The sequence below is a fragment of the Thermobia domestica genome, chromosome 16 (assembly GCF_964235325.1).
Source record: "Thermobia domestica chromosome 16, izTheDome1.hap1.1, whole genome shotgun sequence".
Taxonomy (NCBI): domain Eukaryota; kingdom Metazoa; phylum Arthropoda; class Insecta; order Zygentoma; family Lepismatidae; genus Thermobia; species Thermobia domestica.
This window is the reverse complement of record NC_137469.1, coordinates 2,843,345-2,861,295: the sequence shown is the minus strand read 5'-3', so window position 1 is coordinate 2,861,295 and position 17,951 is coordinate 2,843,345. Positions and strand designations below refer to the sequence as shown.

The window sequence follows — 17,951 nt, the reverse complement described above, 5'->3', positions numbered from 1 at the left end:
TGGAGCATTGGGGATCCTAAATCCACTCCACCTAGCTTGCTTCGGAGCTCTGTGACTCCTAACCTCCTCTCTGCTTGCGTGGAGCATTGGGGATCCTAAATCCACTCCACCTAGCTTGCTTCGGAGCTCTGTCACTCCTAACCTCCTCTCTGCTTGCGTGGAGCATTGGGGATCCTAAATCCACTCCACCTAGCTTGCTTCGGAGCTCTGTCACTCCTAACCTCTTCTCTGCTTGCGTGGAGCATTGGGGATCCTAAATCCACTCCACCTAGCTTGCTTCGGAGCTCTGTCACTCCTAACCTCCTCTCTGCTTGCGTGGAGCATTGGGGATCCTAAATCCACTCCACCTAGCTTGCTTCGGAGCTCTGTCACTCCTAACCTCTTCTCTGCTTGCGTGGAGCATTGGGGATCCTAAATCCACTCCACCTAGCTTGCTTCGGAGCTCTGTCACTCCTAACCTCCTCTCTGCTTGCGTGGAGCATTGGGGATCCTAAATCCACTCCACCTAGCTTGCTTCGGAGCTCTGTCACTCCTAACCTCCTCTCTGCTTGCGTGGAGCATTGGGGATCCTAAATCCACTCCACCTAGCTTGCTTCGGAGCTCTGTCACTCCTAACCTCCTCTCTGCTTGCGTGGAGCATTGGGGATCCTAAATCCACTCCACCTAGCTTGCTTCGGAGCTCTGTGACTCCTAACCTCCTCTCTGCTTGCGTGGAGCATTGGGGATCCTAAATCCACTCCACCTAGCTTGCTTCGGAGCTCTGTGACTCCTAACCTCCTCTCTGCTTGCGTGGAGCATTGGGGATCCTAAATCCACTCCACCTAGCTTGCTTCGGAGCTCTGTGACTCCTAACCTCTTCTCTGCTTGCGTGGAGCATTGGGGATCCTAAATCCACTCCACCTAGCTTGCTTCGGAGCTCTGTAACTCCTAACTTCTTCTCTGCTTGCGTGGAGCATTGGGGATCCTAAATCCACTCCACCTAGCTTGCTTCGGAGCTCTGTCACTCCTAACCTCCTCTCTGCTTGCGTGGAGCATTGGGGATCCTAAATCCACTCCACCTAGCTTGCTTCGGAGCTCTATGGAGATCCTGCTCTAGGCTGCTCGGCCCTTAGGTCACCTCTCTTTACGCAGTATTAGAGAGGGGCCGCGGTGGGTCAGTGGTAGAGCGTTCACCTCTGGTGCTTGGGGTCCTGGGTTCGATTCCAACCCCTGCCAAATGAACTTTGTGGTGGACAAAAACCGTGTGCGTGGGTTTCCTCGGGTTCTTCCATTTCCTCCCACTTTCTTCATTCCACCATTTGATTTATTACTCATCATCACCGTCTCCTTTAGCCTAACCGGCATAACCGTGGGACGTAAAACTCAGAGATTTCATTTCATTTCCAGTATTAGAGAATTTACACTGAAGTTATATTTGAAATATACTATTTATAGAGGATTTTGTAATAAAATTCAGTAGTGGAAAAAACGATTCCGGACTGTAGTTATCTCTACCTATTCATACAAGCAGAAGTTTACAATATGCATCGGTACCTTTGAAAAATATCTAAAGAGTGCGAAGTGGGATTGTCTCTGTAATAACAGAATTTGTACTTTTTATTTATTTACTTGGAGAAAGATTTTCCATCTATAACGAACCAACAAAAGGGAAGCAAAAACTCTTATACTGCTTGTAAGTTTCAACACACTTATGTTCATTTAGAAATTGTGTCTGAGAATTCGATTAGAGAGCAAAAGAACGACATGTGCAGGAACTGAACTAAATGCCTTGCTAATACATTACCAGCTCTCGTTGTGAAGACAGCCTAAAAGAGAAAACTTGTATAGAAGTGTTCTTGCTGTATTGAAAAAAAAAAAAAAGTTATACATTATATGTCTAACTCTTAGTTTTTAAGAAGACATACGTTTCTAGATGCTGCGAAAAAATTACCTATTTATAATTTTCGCTAGTTTACAATACTTTATTTTCTGTTTTTTGACAAGTACGCAATGTACACCTTAGATCACATTTTTAGAATCAAAATCATCACTAATTCGGAAATCAGAACCGGAATATTCACGTGAAGAAGTTTGAAATTTAACCAGCATCTGGATTGGACTCCATTCTTGACAGCATCAACGTGAACACAGCCGTCTTTGACATGCATTCAAAAAAGCTTCCCCTGCGACGATAACAATGTGTTCATGCAGACTATAGTGATCGCTATGAGTCGTGAAGCTTGATCTAGGTTTACCCATTTCAGCACCCAATAGAACGCGATGGTATATTGCGATTGTCAATCCCCCCACCCATGCCATTTTGCCAATGTCGTCTCTTGCGCTATACGGAGAACATCTCTTGAGGAATGCAGTGTTGTCCGATTACCGCTAAATTTCCTTTTGTTGTTATTGTGGTTGAAAATGAAATGAAAATGAAATTATTAAGTTTTACGTGCCACGGTTATGCCGGTTAGGCTAAAGGAGACGGTGATGATGAGAGATGAGTGAAAGGGTGGAATGAAAAAAGTGGAATGTAGTGCTCTCAAACGGATCGGGTCAGCTCGGGTCGGGTTGTCGGGTCATCGGATCGGGACAGTCAATTCGGGTCACAGGCCGGGTCGGGCCGACCCGACCCGTTCAGAGCACTAGTGGAAGGAAACGGGAGAACAACGAGAAAACCGACGAGCACGGTGTTTGTCCACCACAAAGTGTAACGATATCTTTGTATTTTCAGCATAATTCTAAATATCTTTTATTATACTTCTGAGCAATATGTAATTTTAAAATATGCACTAACTAGTTAGAAGAAGGAGAAGAAAATACAAAAAAGAAATAGAATCAAAATTGATTCTAATATGTTAATTTGATGAGTTTTTGATGAGTCTGTAAGTTGTCATAGCAACGTTATATAAATAAACGATATAATAGTTCACGAAGCATCGTATAAAGTATGTATGCACAATTAAAAGGTGTATTTTATTTCAATAATTGTATGCCACTATAAAATAAAAAAATTAAACGCAACATAAACTGTTTTGAGGGAGGGAATTTTGTGATATAATATACCCAAAAATATGACTGAGGACCTGTATATAACAAATTAGGCTGTTATAAAATTCCACACAGCGCGAGCTGGGATCGAACCACGGACCCCAAGCACCGGAGGTGAACGCTCTACCACTGAGCTACTAGTTTTATTATTACCTTCTTGAAAAATACAAAATGGACTCAACTAGCTGAGTCTAAACAAGAAAAGCACTAGACATAAATACAAAAATCATCAAATCTGGGTCTACAACTATAAAGGCAGAGAACTAGAAATAAATAAATGCATATTTAAACAATAATAATAATAATAATAATAATAATAATAATAATAAGAATACTTATTAAAAAAAAAAAAACACGAGAGAGGAACGTTAGTTCATGACAAAAGCACTTCTAAAAACCTACTAAAAGAAATCCTTTCCTGCTGCGGAGAATAACATTTCCGGCGTGTACGTTGAAGAAAATCAAAGTAAGTGCGTGCATCCAGTAACGTGATATGCCGCTGGAAATATAGTAAAGTGCTGGCTAGCAGGAAAAGCACTGTACGATGCTTAGTGGGGGGAAAAAAATGAAAGTCCGGCAGAAGCAAATGATTAATGTGAAACTGTGCACTCGGACGACGAGTGATACGACCCACCATCACCTGCAAGGCGTTCCATATCACTGGCGCTCCCTCACATGTTGTAAACCGATGCGCCAAAGTGTCCTCAGAACGACATATAGTACACAAAGCATCAGGTGCTCGTTGTATAGCATAAAGCCGCGCACGTGTTGGGGTAAGTTGATGGACTACTTGAAACCATAACACTTGCATATAGGAAGGTAAGATTGGGTTCCAAATGTTAGCCCAAACTTGCTGCCACTCTATATGTGGAAACTGTTGTACTACTCGTAACTGAGTCGGCTGAGAGGACAATGTGAAGAGCACAGAATATAATGAGCGAGCATTGTGCTGCTGAGGGACCAAAGGCACCCCGGCATAAATCCAATATCGAATAAAGATCAAAACATATTTCGGACACTGATCGGCAAATTGAATAAAAGGGGGATTGACAGGGTGAGCGTACTCCGGCCAAAAACAACTAAACCAATGGTTCGTAATAGAATCGACGGATGAAAGACCAACGTAGGAATCTGCCATGAAGAGAGTTTGACATTTGAGACGGATATGAACTAAACCGAGACCACCGCGGGAACGTGAGAGATAAATGGCAGTTCTGGGGATGCGAAAATAGTAACCTCGCCATATGTGCCAAAGGAACAGAGATTCAAATCTTTTGGCGTAAATCTCAGGGAGGGGAAATACCCGAGCCCTATACCACAATTTAGTTGCCACGTAGATATTGATAAATTGAATGCGATGCCATAAATGAAGTCGACGAAAGCGGAGGGTGAAGAACAACCCTCGAATTTGCGTAAGGAGAGGTTGCCAAACTTCTTCATAATGGGGAGTGGGAAGGGACGTGAAAGGAATCCCTAAAATTGTTAAGGATGTCACATGCGGTATAGGCTGCGTGCCTGGGGTAGGAGAGGGTAACTGAAAGCCGTGAAATTGTAACACTTGAGTTTTCTTTGCATTAAACTGAAGGCCAGAGCAACGCGAGAATCGTTTGAGAACCGGAAAGACACCCTGAAGAGCAACTGCGTCGACCCCTGTGATAGTCAGATCATCAGCGAAACAATAGATGTTTTGACAAGTAAAGAGGGTAGGGCCTGGGGGAGACACTAGCGCCAAACGATGGAGAAGAGGGTCTATAACTAAAGAAAACAAAATAGAGCTTAAACTACAGCCCTGGCGCAAACCTCGTTTTAAGGGAATGAGGTCAGATAGATGTCCATTAATTTGGAGACGAAACGTGGCGGTGGTGTATAAATTCGAAATTACTTGACAGAAAGCTGCGGGAAAACCCCAAGCGTCGAGGGTTAGACGAAGGAAATTGTGATCGACACTATCATAAGCCTTCTCTAGGTCTACTGCTAACGCTCCGGCTGGGACACCGCGAGACTGAAAGTATGCAAAGAGGTCTCGAAGAGTACGAAGGGTAAATTGAATGTTATTCGATTCGTGCAGGGCTGCTTGATACGGACTGATAAGTTTCTGTATGATAGGTCGTAATCGGGCTGTAAGAACTTTAGTAAATAATTTCAAATCAACTGGCAATAAAGAGATAGGGCGGTAATCAGCCACAACCTTCGCCTTGGACGATTTGGGTATAAGTGCGACAACCGCAGTATTAGAATGAAAGGGCACATTAGACAACCAGGAATTAAAAAGTGTCACAAGGGTACCACGAAGAATAGGCCAGTAATGACGGTAAAAAGATACACTCAAGCCATCTATGCCGGGAGAACTACGTCCCTTAGACTTATTGAGAACCGCCAAGATGTCGTCAGCCGTAATTGGGCGCAATAGAGCCTGACAAGCTTCTGCAGGCAGCCGCTGGGGAAGGGCTGATAGAAACTCAGGAGCAAAAAGACAATCCGAATGCGATGCGCTCGTGAAGGCTATAAAGTGTTGCGTAAATTCTTGTAAAATCTGTAAAGGGTCAGAAATGGTATCGCCGTTGGCCAATACTAACGATTCAATACATGTAGCTCGTCGCTGTCGAAAAAGGCGATCCACATGATACAAGGAAGACGATTCTTCCGGAAAACAATGATATAGATCGTCTGAAAAATACGCCTGCAACGATACTCGAGTATCGATTTGACGCATTCTACTTTTAATATCGTTAATACAAGCCAGATTAAGTAGGGAAGGCTGTGCAGCCCAGAGGTCACATAGTGCCCTATAATAAAACTCATATAGCTGACGATCGTGCTGTTGGGACAATTTCCCTCTCCATTGAAAGAAACTACGGAATTTGGGTTTACAATAAGTAGTCCACCACGCAACCTCCGTTGGAAAATAACGTTGCATTTTACGCCAGTACTTAAAACGCTCGGTAAACTCTTCAACAGTGTCTTCTCTTAACAGCACTTCGTTGTTGATTTTCCAGAAGGAACGTCCCCTTCCCGCCGGAAGAAAAAAAGGCAGCTTAAAATGAACTAAGACAGCTGCATGATTTGTGAACGATACAGGCCTTGTGTGGACAGCGAGGACAGCCTTACTTAAGCGAGCATCGACGTAAATCCTATCCAAGCGACTTCGTGTCGTAGTACAGGTGTACGTCATTGCATGCTTAGAGTGAGATGCTAGAAGAGCATCATGGAGCTGAAGAACTCTCACCAACTCAACTAAGGCATGACAGGGAGGTGATGGTGTGAGCGAATCACGTGCGTCGATCACCGCATTATAATCGCCGGCAAATAAACAATAAGTAAGACCGGGAGGTATTAACGATGGAATGACACTGGAAAAAAAATCTTCCCTCTCTCGTGTTTTAAGAAAACCACTAGGGGCATATAAACAAATAATACATATACCGTTAATATAGCAACGGATGGCTCTCCCATCCGGAGATAGCATAACCCTATCATAATGTAGACCCTTTCGTACTAACATCGCGACACCAGTGGTTTTTTCGGAATTCACTATAGTATTATAGTCAGAGAGAAAGTCAAATGTATGAAAAGTTACTTCAGTTAAACAATAAACGTCTGCACGATTCCGTTCAATAAATTGTTGTAATAACACTAAGTTCTGAGCAGAACTAATTCTATTAATGTTGAGAGTAATTAAAGTAAAAGCATTGATCTGCGCCATACTTCCACACAAAAACACTAACAGCAATACAAACAAAAACTTACTTGTAACGCCCATAGAAAGACACTGCAGTAGACAAGAAATGTATAGCACATAAAAACTGGAAAAAGAAAGCTTCTTCTTGCTAAACACAACTCAATGCAACTAAAAAAAAAAAAAAAAAAAAAAAAAAAAAAAAAAAAAACACTCGTGAACTGAAGGCGCAAAAAAGAAAAAACAAACACACAATGCAGGCACGCTATATCTCGGAATCGGACGTTGCACGGCTTTTGAGGCTGTGATCACGTGACTTGGACTGTATTGCACCTTGAGAACCACCAACAACAGCTGTATGTTCTTTCTTTTTTGTAGTCGATCTAGATACCCTTCGGCGTTTTTGTTGGGAAGCCGGATCAACGGCAATCATCGTAGCACTGGGTGAGATAACGGAATTACTAAGAGGATCAAGACCCTGCGAGGGGGGGGGTTCACTTGGACACATGGGCACATCTACATTCTTGAGATTCTCCGAATGTATCGTAGAGACCATAGACGACTCGGAGGGCTGTTGCTCAGACACCAAGCTTTTTTTCTCCTCCAATACTGACGACATGGTTGGTAATGGTAAAGGCGCGACGGAACTCGTTGGTAAAGCAGGAAACTGAGACTCATCGGGAACACTGTTATCCTTTGCAAACCCAGTCTTAGATAAACTTGGTTCGTCACTTACATGATCGGAAGAAGCCGGAAGCGGATTTGGTCGCCATACCTTCCCCAATTCAGTCATAACCACTGGCGGCGGGGTCGGTTTCCCCCCCATAGTACTATTTTTCTTCTTCAAATGACAATTAGACACGGTATGCGACGTGCTCTGGCAAAAAAAACAAGTAATTGGCTGACCTTCATATGAAACATTCACTTTGTAACCTTGGACAATCAATCTAGAGGGAATATGCTTAGTTAGCTCAATATGTATGACCCGTACACCACTGTCAATGCCTGTAGGAAACGGTGCCGCCCAATACTGTCGTTCTACTCGCCTTACCAATCCATAGGCACGAAAATGTTCTTCCAATAATTGCACTGGAGCTTCCAATGGAAAATCATAAACTCTCACCAATTTCACAGGGTCTTCTGCGGGCAAAATTCTTACTGTACTTACGTTACCGTCCATGTGATTAAAGGTCACAGTCTCAGGCACTGTCGAGGCAAACTGGTCATAATCTTTGATTGATTTAAACTTAATATAAATACTAAAAGTTTCTTCATGAAGTTGAAGAGCACAAATCTGGTCAAACAGGCGAGGAAACTTCTCCAACAGCCATTGGTACACTTGACTGGAATTAGGTCGAGAACTTCGATAACGCTTATCAAACATGAATTTGTATTGTAATTCTTTCTTATAAGACATGACGCTCAAATTCTCTAGACACAGAAATTGGAATCACCACAAATATTAAACGTACGAGCCTAAATAGGCAAGAAAAAGATGCCACTAAGTTCACCACACTACCAATGTGTGAAAATCGTATGAAATATGCTCCCAGCAGGCTTTGCGATCTGAACTGCTCGAAAGCATGAGCACGAATGAGCTACCACGCCCCACTGTTATTGTTGTTGAGTTATTTTATATTTTTCGTATTATTGTTACACTTTAATTCGAATAGCTGTTATATTTTGTTTAAGTGGTGATTTTTGTCGCTCGTTTGCCATGTCCTCTAAATTTGGCAACGTTATTGGTGCACATATGCTGTTTCACTTTTTTTTTTTTTTTTCAAGAGTGTGCGTTCGGAAGGCAGCTCTACGAATCATACCGAATTCTTCCGATGCATCATACGTGAGAGAAGGCAGTTCTATGATTCGTGTAGAGTACAGCTTCACGAGTCGTCGCAGCCACTACTATAGTGGTTCAAATTTGAACGAGGTGATACGAGTGAATGTACTCAGGAGACATTCCGCGAATAAAGCCCATAGTTTATTCGTAGTGAAAATGTAAAGCAGAACTATAACAATCTTCCGTTCTAGTGAACATTACTTGCACGAAAGGCTATGCGCTGAGGCCATCGTTCGCTCGGAAAGTGTTAACTCTTACACTTTAATTCTAAACATTTTCTATTAATGTTCTCAGAGTTCCACATGTTTCTAACATAATAAGAAAATAGTAAATATTATATTTAATTAGATTTTAAAACAAAGTAGCAGAATACCCGTTCTTCGCACGGGGAGGATACGTTTCATTTTGGGCATAAAGGACAATGAAGACTGAGTTTGGAATTAAACGGCCTCCGAAGTGTTATTGTTCATCTTAGCGACCCCGAAAACTGTGGATTCGACACTAATATCGGTCATTTTAGATCATTTTTGTATATCTACCCACCTCCTCCCCCAAGTTACGGTGCTGAATTTGGTTTTAAACAGCATCGGAAGTGTCACTGTTCAATTCAGAGACCCCGAAAACTATGGATGCAACACTAGCATCGGTTATTTCCCATCATTTTTAAATATCCTCCCTCTTCACCCTGCCCTAAGTTGCACCGTCAAACCAACTCAGACCCGAACCTCATTTATGTTAAAAATTTGATTTTGATCGGTCAGGTGGTTTAGGAGTTAAGTTTTATTTATTTTTATATATTCACTGCCTCCTTCTCCTACGTTCTAGCGTCAAAATGAAATCATGAAAACCATCCTAAGCCAGAAGCTCATCAATGTCGAAAATTTGATGGAGATCGGTCGGGTAGTTCAAGAATTATTAAGTTACAAACATAGTCATTTTTATTTTTATATATTAGATATACTACTTTCTTTTGTTCCAGACGATTGAATGAATATTAGTTGTGTAAAGGTTTGAATTGAGTTTCTTTGGTGAAATAGAAACATTTAAAGTAAAGTTAATATTATTAATGAAAGTGTTTTTTCTTTTTCTTTTCTTTTTTCTTTCTTTCTTTTTCTATCCGTAGCCGTAATGGCTGACCTTTCATTCTATTTGAATAGCTAATAATATATTTATTTAACAGGAAATGGCAAAATGAAGGACATATACAGAAACGCATCAATCACTTGATGAGTACGCAACGTCATATTTCGATTGCGTTGCGCGTGTCCTTAGCTCATTGTCTTCCTATCGATTATTTCTTGACCTTCGCCACTCACGTACGCAATAAAAGTATTTTATTTTCAGGAATGTGTCCATGGAATAGTAGGCCACTGAAGAAGTCCAACCATTGAAACTGGACTACTTTGTCCCTTCAACTTAAGGTTGTGATATGCAATAAAAGCATATATATAGGTTATAACAAAACTCCTTTGAGCCGCAGTGGGTCAGTGGTAGAGCGTTCACATCTAGTGCTTAGGGTCCCTGGTTCGATCCCAGCTTGCACCAAGTGAACTTTGTGGTGGACAAACACCGTGTGCGTGGGTTTCCTTCGGGTTCTCCCGTTTCCTCCCACTCTCTTCATTCATTCATTTCATCATCACCGTCTCCTTTAGCCTAGCCGGCATAATCGTGGGACGTAAAACTCAAAGATTTCATTTTTCAAAAGTCCTGTGCTTAAGGCGAAATTTGTAATGAGAGTAGATACGAAAAAATGTAGAGAGTGAACTTACTGGAAATAATACGTTTTCATTCTAAAGTGTTGGACCTTTTTAAATCGCACCAGTAGTTTTAGCTCTACACTGGTAGTCACTCCAACAGTAATTGAAAGAGAAGTGTTGCCAGTCATAGTTTTACAACACAAGCATTAGTTCACATAATAATTGAATATAAAGCAACCAAAAATCACGCCAGAACTTGCTTTAATCTCAAACACAATAAAAAATGTGATACTGTAAGTTTTCGTTTATGTAGATTTGAAATGCATAATAATCTGACATAGTGCGTTTTTGAAACAAATTTAACTTTATATTGGGTTGGCAAACACTGTTAATCTGGTGGTATGGGTGAGAATGTCAAACGATATTTCCCCTGCCGATATTTGTATGGTACAAAATTTCAGTGTATTTTCTTTATTACAAGGTCGTATCGAGATAAATCGTCGCTTATATGACGTAGAGACTTAAGCGCCATTTTTTAATGAGAAATTTTAACTGGGGATGCTTCAAACCTTATTCTATCATCTGACGAAGTGGCGTAACTCTATCTCTAATAGTTTTTCTCCAGGATAAAATGTTCAACTGACGTAAACGACATTCTTGTATTGCTCGTTATTTTACGTAAAAACGTAAGCGCCATTTGTGTCGCTTACGCCTTTCCGTTGTGTTAAATGTGTAATATAATTAGTCGTTACGTTTCTTGGCACTGTAACATAAATGCTACTGAGACTGAGTTTTTTCAATGACAATGCCTTTTTATGCGGTATCATTTGATGGTTGTTACAAAAGTCTTTGTAAATTTTAAGTTTATTTTGGCGGGTGGGGGGGGGGGGGGAGACGAGACTCATATTACGACAGATAAATCTGATTTCTGAGGTGAACCTTTTGTAGCCTATATTATACAGCAAGGGACGACAATTTCATCTCACTTTCCTTTGTGGCAGTCGGAAACAAATCATCACATTTCTCCCCAAAACACATTTCAAATCGGATTATTGGAGACAACAATCAGCTTCTCAGTTCCAAGATTGGGAGCATGTCCCCATCATGCCCCACGGGATTTGCGCCAGTGCACATGATGTTAATTGTGGTGAATTGACGGTTCCAAGTACATCTACAGTTCCATCAATTTCTAGTACATGGCTCGTCGTGGGTCACCACATCATTTGCACTCAATGAAAGTTGAAGATTTTAAATAGTATAAGAGTATTTTGGAAAGTGTATATATTAAATCTCTGAGAGAATCTGATTCTGGCATTAAAGTGGATTGGACAATGGTCCAGGAGGTAATGGTGACCAAAGAGGACTAATAAGCGATTTTCATAAAAACAAGTCACCTCAGTCAACATTATAAGAATCTATCGCTGAAAGGAATACATTGGGTACACTGAAACACATACTAACACAACTTAATGTATCCACAAATATCGGTCAAGAAATACAAGGATTTAATGCTCAGGACTAACACCTATCATCCGTGACAAACATTGTCAAAAATTTTATCAAGACCTTTCACACTTACAAAAGAAGGCAAAGGCATCTGATCAATTTCAGCATTTACAACTTTTCAAAACTATTATATAATTTGTAATACACTTATTTCAAAACTGAATTTGTACTTTGACTAGCTGTGTTAGTAATGTCAATTTTTTTACATCAATTCTTCAATTCCTTTGTATTGGCAATTTGTACGAGTACATAATAAATAGATAAACTCAAAACATTTATAAAAATCAACGTTAAAATAAGAAATTTCAGTCATGGATTAATACATCTTGGGGAGGCCAATAGGTTAGTGTGCTCGCTTTTGATAGCGTGGGTTTAGTTCTCGCCGGAGTCTATTAAACAGAATGGTTCAGAGCCTATTTTACCAAAAATCAGTATGTCCCGTCCTTACAAGCTACCAGTTTGTTTAAGATGAGAAACACAATTAAGTCATTCATTCATGTATTAATAAAGTTACAAGTAATTAAGGCGTACGTGCCAAATCGATTAGATTGCATATATGACGAACAGTCGTATATCCATGTAAGGCAAATTTCGAGCGTGATGACGTCATTAAATGAAAACGCTACAGGTCTTCGAAAAGCCATCATATATCATTTAGACAGGGCTATTATTTTGAAGCTATAGTTTTTGCTGTATGTGTAGAACGGTTCAATTGAACTGAAATTTCTTTAAATGCCTCTCCTGTAAAATTATGCTTTTCGCGCTTACGTCTGTACGTCATGTAAGCGACGAAATGGTCCATTCGATATATATAATTTCACATAGGTTATGGTGACTGTTCGTCAATATGACCATTTTTATTATATATACTAGTGTAGCCAGAACTCTAATATCATTAATCAGATTTAAAATTTCTCAGCTTGTGCCACCGGTTGGTCAATCTAATTTTCAATTGAAAACAATCCTAACTAAGGATGCACACGAGAAGACACGAGACGATACAGAATTTTCTTGACAAAATTCGAGTCGAGACACAGCTCTTCCAATAGAGAAATATACTTTTTGAGTCGAGACTTCACTTTTACAGCACTTTTTCGAGATGAGACAGCCTCAAATCTTGTCTCGTGCGCATCCCAAGACGTCTTATGAACAAAAAGACCAAGTAAGGCATTAAGCCACCTTGGAGGGATGGCCTAATTAACAGGTTTCTCTAGGGATGCACACGAGACGAGACAAGACAGAATTTTCCTGACAAAATGCAAATCGAGACTTTACTTTTGCAACACTTTTTCGAGACGAGACAGCCTTAAATCTCGATCTCGTATGTATCCCTAATCCTGACTGCATTAGTTTTAGAAAGGCAGGTGTGCCCACGTGCGCCCACAAAGCGGGTTTTAGGGTGCAGGTTGCCCCCACAAAATTATGTTGGGGAGGGGACATAACTTTTCAGGACTTATTTTCAGGCACGGATCCAAGTGGAGGGCTACAGGGGCTATAGCCCCTTCCACACGTTGACGCTCAGGTATACACTGAATAAAATGGGCTTCAATCCTACTTTTTTGGACTGGATAAAGCGGCAAACTATGGTTTAGCCCCTCCCTTGATCATATCCTGGATCCGCCGCTGCTTATTTTTCAGTTTAACTTCCACGATTATGCCTTTAAGGCCAAAGGAGATGGACGATTAATGAAAATGAGTCATTGTGAAAACATTCTTTGTTCTCTCACTAGGAATCGAACCCGGGACTACTTACACCAAAGGTACATGTAGTATCGACTAGAAAAACGGAGAGGGGTATACCTTTTCATTGAAAATAGTATAATCAAACTTTAGAATAGTAAATTTGGAGAAACAAAAGCATATTTGAGGATCAAAATGGTAAATTTAGGAGAGAAAGTGAACAATGGAAACGAAATCTTTAAGTTTTGCTTCCTACACTTATGCCGGCTAGGTTAGAGCAGACGGTGATGATGAGATGTGAATGAAATGGTGGAATGAAGAAAGTGGTAGGAAACGGGAGATTCCCCAAGGAAACTCACGCACACGGTGTTTGTCTACCTCAAAGCTCATTTGGCACGAGCTGGGATCGAACCAAGGACCCCATGCACCAGAGGTGAACGCTCTACTACTGAGCCACCGCGGCCTCAGATAGAGAGAGAGCGAGAGAGAGAGAGAGAGAGAGAGAGAGAGAGAGAGAGAGAGAGAGAGAGAATAATACATTTGTGGAGTTTGTGCCCAAGCTCTTCGGGGAATGGGGTTCTGTGAAATGCGAGTTCCCTCGTTGCAAAGCGGTTCGCGTACGCTCCTTTGACATCGCAGACTGGGGTTAGATTCGTGGCGGAAACCCATGTGGTTTGGATTCCACATTAAGCAGTAAGTTATATCTCGTATAAACTTGATGCTGAAAGAGATTATAAGCTGTAATTACATTACATTACATCTTAGGGCCGTAACTTGTGGGGGGCAACTGTTTCTCCAGGGAAACTTCCCGCCGTTCGAGGGGGGCCCACTTTAGGACAAAATTTTCTTACTCCATATACGATACAAACATGAAATTATAAATAAAGCATCAAAATGGTTCATTACAATACATAAACAAAACAGCGCACAAAAAGTAAATAAAACAAAAATGAGTTGTGGGCCAATTTCAGTAAAAAAAAAAAAAACTGTCTACTATTAGGAGTCCTGAAAATAATATTTATTCGTATGGCTTTGAGATTTGTCAATATTGTCCCCTTAATTAGTCATGTATGGAACGGACCCAGGGGCGTGCGGTAGGGCCTACATTCTCCAGGGAACCCACAAAGAGTAAGAGAAAAATTGAAACAAGGGGTCTATTTTCAAATTTTTCGGGAGGGCCCAAACCAACTTTTTCTAGGGGGCCGAAATATTAATGCTTCTCCCCCAGAAAAAACCTAAGTTACGGCGCTGTTTTCACTACATCCTGTGCAAAGGACGAACTAGAGTGGATTTTGTTTCTGTGGTCTTAAACATGCGATTTTATTTACTCATCTAGTTAAGATATCTACTGTGAATCCGTGCGTTGTGGACGCTACCACATATGTGTATGATCTTGACATAATGAACAAAAATAAAATATTATATCCTACCTTATAGTCTTTCATGTTGCTAAGGAAGGAAAACTTTATTCTGTAAGCATTACGCGGACATTGGTTCACCACACGATGAGGCTTCTCGTAAACAGGGGATACCCGGCACCCGGTTCGTTATGTAAGGACGGAAAAGCGAAAGCAAATATTTCACTTACCCAACATTGTACACTTTTCACATCTATTGCATCTCTATCACACATTTCAAACAACACTTTCTGGATTGCGTCCTGTGGCAGCCCACGCAGAAGCAAGAACTTCATAATCACGTGCTGTTCCGCTTTTGAAAATGGTGCCATTTTAAACAATAGAAAAACTTTTCTTCTTCTTAAAAAAGATTATGTGTTAATAGTTTTTTCCTTTACAACTCGCGCACGAAACATGTCTCCCCACACTTACCCACTAACACACTCGCACTCTCCTGCCAGCCGAGCAACAACGCTAGCGTCATGGAAGGCACAGTTCAAGGATCTGGCTACATTTTCGTGCGAACAAAAATTGATTAGTTATTATTCGTTACACTTTGTCAATCGAAACACTGTGCCAGAAGGAAAGAAAAAAAAACAGTTTTTTTTTTCTATGAAGTAAGTGATACGCGAGTGCGCGTATGGATTTAAGCTTGTTCGAAATCATGGTTAGAGTTGAGCGTTAGTGCATTAGCTTAAAAATTTGAAGATTATTTGCAGCTCAAACAAAAGATTGCTATTGACTTCTATTTAGAGGTGTCAAGTTCTCCATGTGAAAAGTCGGAAAACATTTCGTATGTCCAGACCTACAACCAGAGGGAGGCTAGGAGAGCCTGGCCCCCCTAAACTTTTCGTGGTCCCTCCAGACCTCAATACAAAACGCTATTATTAATATAAAAAACACAATTTAGATATTTGAGCTCCTTCGTGGCTAAGCGGTTAGCGTACACGTCTTTGGCGTGGGAGACCCGGGTTCGATTCCCAGCGGGAGCTCATGTGGTTCGGATTCCACGTTAATCAGTAGGTCCACGTCTCATATAGCCTCGCTGCTGAACGGGACGTTAAACTCAAAATCAACTCAACGATTTAGATATTTGTGAGTGAATTTTTAATGACTTGCTCCCCTAACATATCCATGGTCCCCTTAAACCTCTGTGCCTGTTTTCGGGCCTGAGTACGTCACAAGAGAGAGAGAGATTTCTCTCGGCAACAGCAACGTTTGATTCCTCTTTCTTAAAGTGAAAATAGGAATGCTATATTTTTTGTGAAGAATTTGTGAAAGAGATGCTTTCAATATCAGCAAAATAAAGAAATAATAATAATAATAATAAACTAAAATATAAAATTTAAACTGACATGTCTTGAAGAAAATAATAATAATAATCAGTGTCGTATTTACGATTTTGTTTCGGGGAGGGCTTTGTTAACTTTCGGGGGGCTTTGCCTGAAAATGTGAAAATTATGCAAGATATTTCATATACTTTACTATAGTAAGTAAGATTTCGGGGGGTACTTAAACCGGAAAACCCCCCTTAATACGCCACTGATAATAATAAACAAACTTGTTCTGAATGCTTTTGTTCTTTTAATTCAGTGTAAGAAACAGTACTTTCACAAACAGACTTTAAAATGTTTATTTCTGTTACATTTAGTTATTCTGTCCACTATATAGTTAGCTTTTCTCTCAATTACACAATGTAAATCAGATTTTTAGTGTGAGTGTCTCAAGTTGCAAATGTAGGGTGCTTTAAAAGTTTTCCAGAAAGAACGGTACAACAAATACCGGTAGCTATCGTTGGACAGTATATTTACAAAGCTGGGCCCGAAAAGGGCCGAGAAATATGGATGTACACCCTCCATTCCAAAAGAAACCGAACTTTTGAAAACAAATAGTACCACTAGTGCCATCTGTTGTAATATTTTACCGGTAGATGGCGTAGTCCCTCATTGACAACTGGTATAAATGTCATGACATTTGGATGCACGGCAAGAAAGTTATTGCGTTTCAACTGTCAGTGTGTTGTGTACATCGGTCGGAAAATGAGTTTCAAACAACGAGCTGCAATTGAGTTTTGTGTTAAACTGGGTAAAACTTTTAGTGAAACGCACCAAATGCTACAAAATGCATATGGTGATGAGTGTCTATCCCGTACGCAAGTTTACGAGTGGTTCAGGCGATTCAAATCGGGTAGAGAGACGCTGGATGATGACGAAAGATCAGGCCGTCCCAGAACAGGATTATCGGAAGAAAACATCGAAAAAGTGCGTGCATTCATCAAACATAACAAAAACTCGTCGGTGAAAGTTATTGAAATGGAATTAGGCATTCCTCAAACAACCGCATACCGCATTTTGACCGAAGTTTTGGGCCTTAAGAAGGTTAATTCGCGGTTTGTACCACACCGAAGACCAAAAAGTTGATCGAATTGCGCATTGCAAAGACATCGTTAAAAGTGCTCGGCAGGATCGAAACTTCTTGAAATCGATTGTAACTGGTGACAAGACGTGGTGTTTTGAATATGAGCCCGAAACAAAGCGGCAAAGTGCTGAATGGAGAGCGCCGGATGAAGGAACACCCAAAAAAAGTCGCTTGGTGAAGTCAAAAGTTAAGGTGATGCTGATTTGTTTTTACGATTCAAAAGGAATTATCCACAAAGAATTTGTTCAGCCGGCCAGACAGTCACTGGAGAGTTTTACTTGGGCGTCATGAAGCGTTTACTGGCAAGAATTCGTCGTATTCGGCCCGAATATTGCGAAATCGGCAGTTGGACTCTTTTGGACGATAATGCACCATCACATCGTTCGCGACTTGTAACTGAATTTTTGGTCAAAAATCACATTATTCGGTTGCATCATCCGCCCTATTCACCAGATCTCGCTCCGTGCGATTTCTATCTGTTTCCGAAACTGCATTTGGCGATGAAAGGAAAGTGGCACGCATCGATTGATGCCATTGAGAAGGCGACTACCGCCGTCCTAAAGACCATTCCAATAAAGGACATGGAGAAGTCGTTTGACAACTTGTTGGAGCGTGCAAATATGTGTATCGATGCAGAAGGGGAATACATTGAGTAATAAAAATGATTTGTTCCAAAATGTACATTGCTTTTTTGTTTTTTTAAATGT

General features: G+C 40.8%; 1 protein-coding gene across 1 annotated transcript in view; it reads right to left on the bottom strand.

Annotated features, from left to right (window-relative positions):
* LOC145672399 (uncharacterized) overlaps nucleotides 1-15,173 on the bottom strand; it is a 290,548-nt gene extending 275,375 nt beyond the window's left edge. The window contains exon 1 of the mRNA XM_081741553.1: nucleotides 15,018-15,173. Within this exon, the coding sequence (XP_081597679.1) occupies nucleotides 15,018-15,158 (141 nt within the window). The 5' untranslated portion in view covers nucleotides 15,159-15,173. The remainder of the gene's footprint in view (nucleotides 1-15,017) is intronic.
* Between the last annotated feature and the right edge of the window lie 2,778 nt (nucleotides 15,174-17,951).